The sequence below is a fragment of the Triticum dicoccoides genome, chromosome 6A (assembly GCF_002162155.2).
Source record: "Triticum dicoccoides isolate Atlit2015 ecotype Zavitan chromosome 6A, WEW_v2.0, whole genome shotgun sequence".
Taxonomy (NCBI): Eukaryota; Viridiplantae; Streptophyta; class Magnoliopsida; order Poales; family Poaceae; genus Triticum; species Triticum dicoccoides.
Genome location: NC_041390.1, coordinates 472,065,457 through 472,067,943, shown reverse-complemented (window position 1 = coordinate 472,067,943; position 2,487 = coordinate 472,065,457). Strand labels below are relative to the sequence as shown.

At 45.1% G+C, this 2,487-nt stretch overlaps 1 protein-coding gene across 1 annotated transcript; it reads left to right on the top strand.

The window, feature by feature from the left end:
- Positions 1 to 453: 453 nt before the first annotated feature.
- On the top strand, positions 454 to 1,220 carry LOC119319370 (14 kDa proline-rich protein DC2.15-like). The gene has a single exon (XM_037593861.1). The coding sequence runs from the start codon at positions 536 to 538 to the stop codon at positions 914 to 916; it is 381 nt and encodes a 126-aa protein (XP_037449758.1). The 5' UTR covers positions 454 to 535; the 3' UTR covers positions 917 to 1,220.
- Positions 1,221 to 2,487: the final 1,267 nt, after the last annotated feature.

Here is a 2,487-nt window from a genome sequence, read left to right as displayed (position 1 = left end):
CCGATCGAGCACGAACCAGCCAGGGAGCTGGCCAAGAGGGTGCCAACGGCAACACAGCATTGACCGTCAGGCCCACAAGCAGAGCAAGCTGCCGAGCCGTCGTCTTGGAGCCTTGCCGCTGCCTCACTGCCATTCTACCTTGCCAGCTCCACTGCCTGCACATGGGTTACCGTGCACGGCTAGCAGTCCGAGACATGTCATCTTCGCATTTCAGAAAGCAATGATACGAACATCTGCCTCTGCGCCCGATCTGGCCACAGGTCAAGCCAGCCCTACGCGTCTCACGGACTCGCAGGACCGAGCTACGAATTATTCTGCTCGTGAATCATTTTCTTCAGGGAGGTATCTGCAGATACATCTTGTAAGATGGAGTATTATGAAAATGATGATGAAGCTAGGATTTCGGTTCTCCTCTACAAATACCCACGTACGTGCCCCGGGTTCTTCAGCCACGTTCACAGTCGCACAAGCACTCTTCTAGTTCTAGCCAACCCGTACGTGCAAGCACCTCTGCACCATCGGGTTTTCAGCAGCCATGGCGCCGAAGGCCTCCCTCCTCGTGGCCCTCAGCCTGGTCCTCGTCTTCACCGTGGCCAACGCGTGCGGCGATAGCTGCCCGACGCCGACTCCGGCGACCCCGACACCGACGCCGTCCCACAGCAAGTGCCCCAAGAACGCGCTGAAGCTCGCTGCGTGCGCCGACGTCCTGGGCCTCGTCCTCGCCCAGGTCGGCCAGCCGCCGGCCGAGCCGTGCTGCAGCATCCTCGGCGGCCTCGCCGACCTCGAGGCCGCCGTCTGCCTCTGCACGGCCATCAAGGCCAACGTGCTCGGCATCAGCCTCGACATCCCCGTCAAGCTCAGCCTCCTCGTCAACTACTGCGGCAAGAACCTCCCAAGTGGCTTCATTTGCGCTTGATTAAGATACGTAGTTCATCATGTACTTGCATGCAGCGCGCGCACACGAAAACAACGTTCATTCGTGACTGCATGCATGTTGGGTTCGTCGATATCCTTGTCTGCTTACTTTGTTGGTTCTGAATGTAGAACTGCTTCAGATCTACTGTATCTGGTGTGCCAATTGTTGTGCATGTTTCGTGTGTGTTGCGGGGGAGATGCAATAGTGTTTGTACTTGGGGTTGTATCTGCAATTGGTGTGTCTAGCTATCCAATGCATGTAGTACGTGTGCCAAGTTGTGATCAAGCAATGCTGCTTGTATTAAGTATTACTAGCATAAATGTCCGTGCGTTGCAACGAGAGTGTAGAAAAAAATATAACGGTCCAATATGATTGGTATGAAATGATGGGTGAGAAAAAAAAAGATGAAAGACGAAGCTTCGGAGGCTCGCTACTCTAAACTTGTAAGGATGATGCTAACAAAATGATACAATAAAATGACACTAAACTTTTCCTTTGGAATGTTATTCTGATGACCTCATCAAGGGTGATGTCAGAATTGGCAACATCTGGTTCACGTCCACATATGGCATAGATCTTGATGTATGGCCAACGAAACAACAGATGAAGGATAATGTCTAGATTGTTGACGGTATCTAGATTAGTATATTGGTGTGAGTTATTGAAAAATTTCTCACCGAGTGCAATATGCATATCAATTCAATGTCAAGAGAAAATACGTGAAAAGGCACTACGCATTAACCTTACACAGGATTGATCGAGAAACAAATTAACCCAGGTTATTCGACTGCTCCAATTAGCAGATTGTAAAGAAAAATCAATCATGAATTTAGGGCCCACAAGTGGGTAAGGAAAAAAAATCCCCTTTGATCTTGGCCATCACACAACAAACTTAACATTGAACCGCGCCAAAGCAAAGGGGTATTTATAATTTTTATAAAACTAATCTAGTCGAGCTGGACCTAAGGGCCGCTCTACACGAGCTACGCTCTGCACCTACTTCATACATGGTTCCTCATAATCCAACTTGCTTTTAATTGTATTCTTTTCTAGAATGTATTAACATTTTCTTTTTAAAACACACGGACACTTTCTTAAATCACATAGCCTTTCTAAAACTACAAAACTATTTAACATGCAAACACTTTTAGAATTACATGAACATTTTTAAAAAGGGTGATTTTTTAAAGAAAATGTGAACAATATTTCAATACATAAACTCTTTTTTAAAAACTAATACAAACAAATTAAAATGCAAAGGCACTTTTTGAAAAATCTTGTATTTTTTTCAAAAAGCACAAACACATTTTAAATTACAGAACCATTTTTTAAAGTATGCAGACACTTTGTAAAATTATATAAGCAGATTTCACGAAAAAATACGAGCCACTAATTCTGTAGGATGCATGTATAGAGCTTGAATCCACGTACATATATGGATTCTGTATCAAGAAATAACCTTTTTAGCACAAAATAAAAAAGAATATATCTGTACCTAATACATTGTGTGTATGTGCGTATAATGAACTCAGAGGTATTCATCTGTCCGCTCAACATGCGTGCACGCCAGC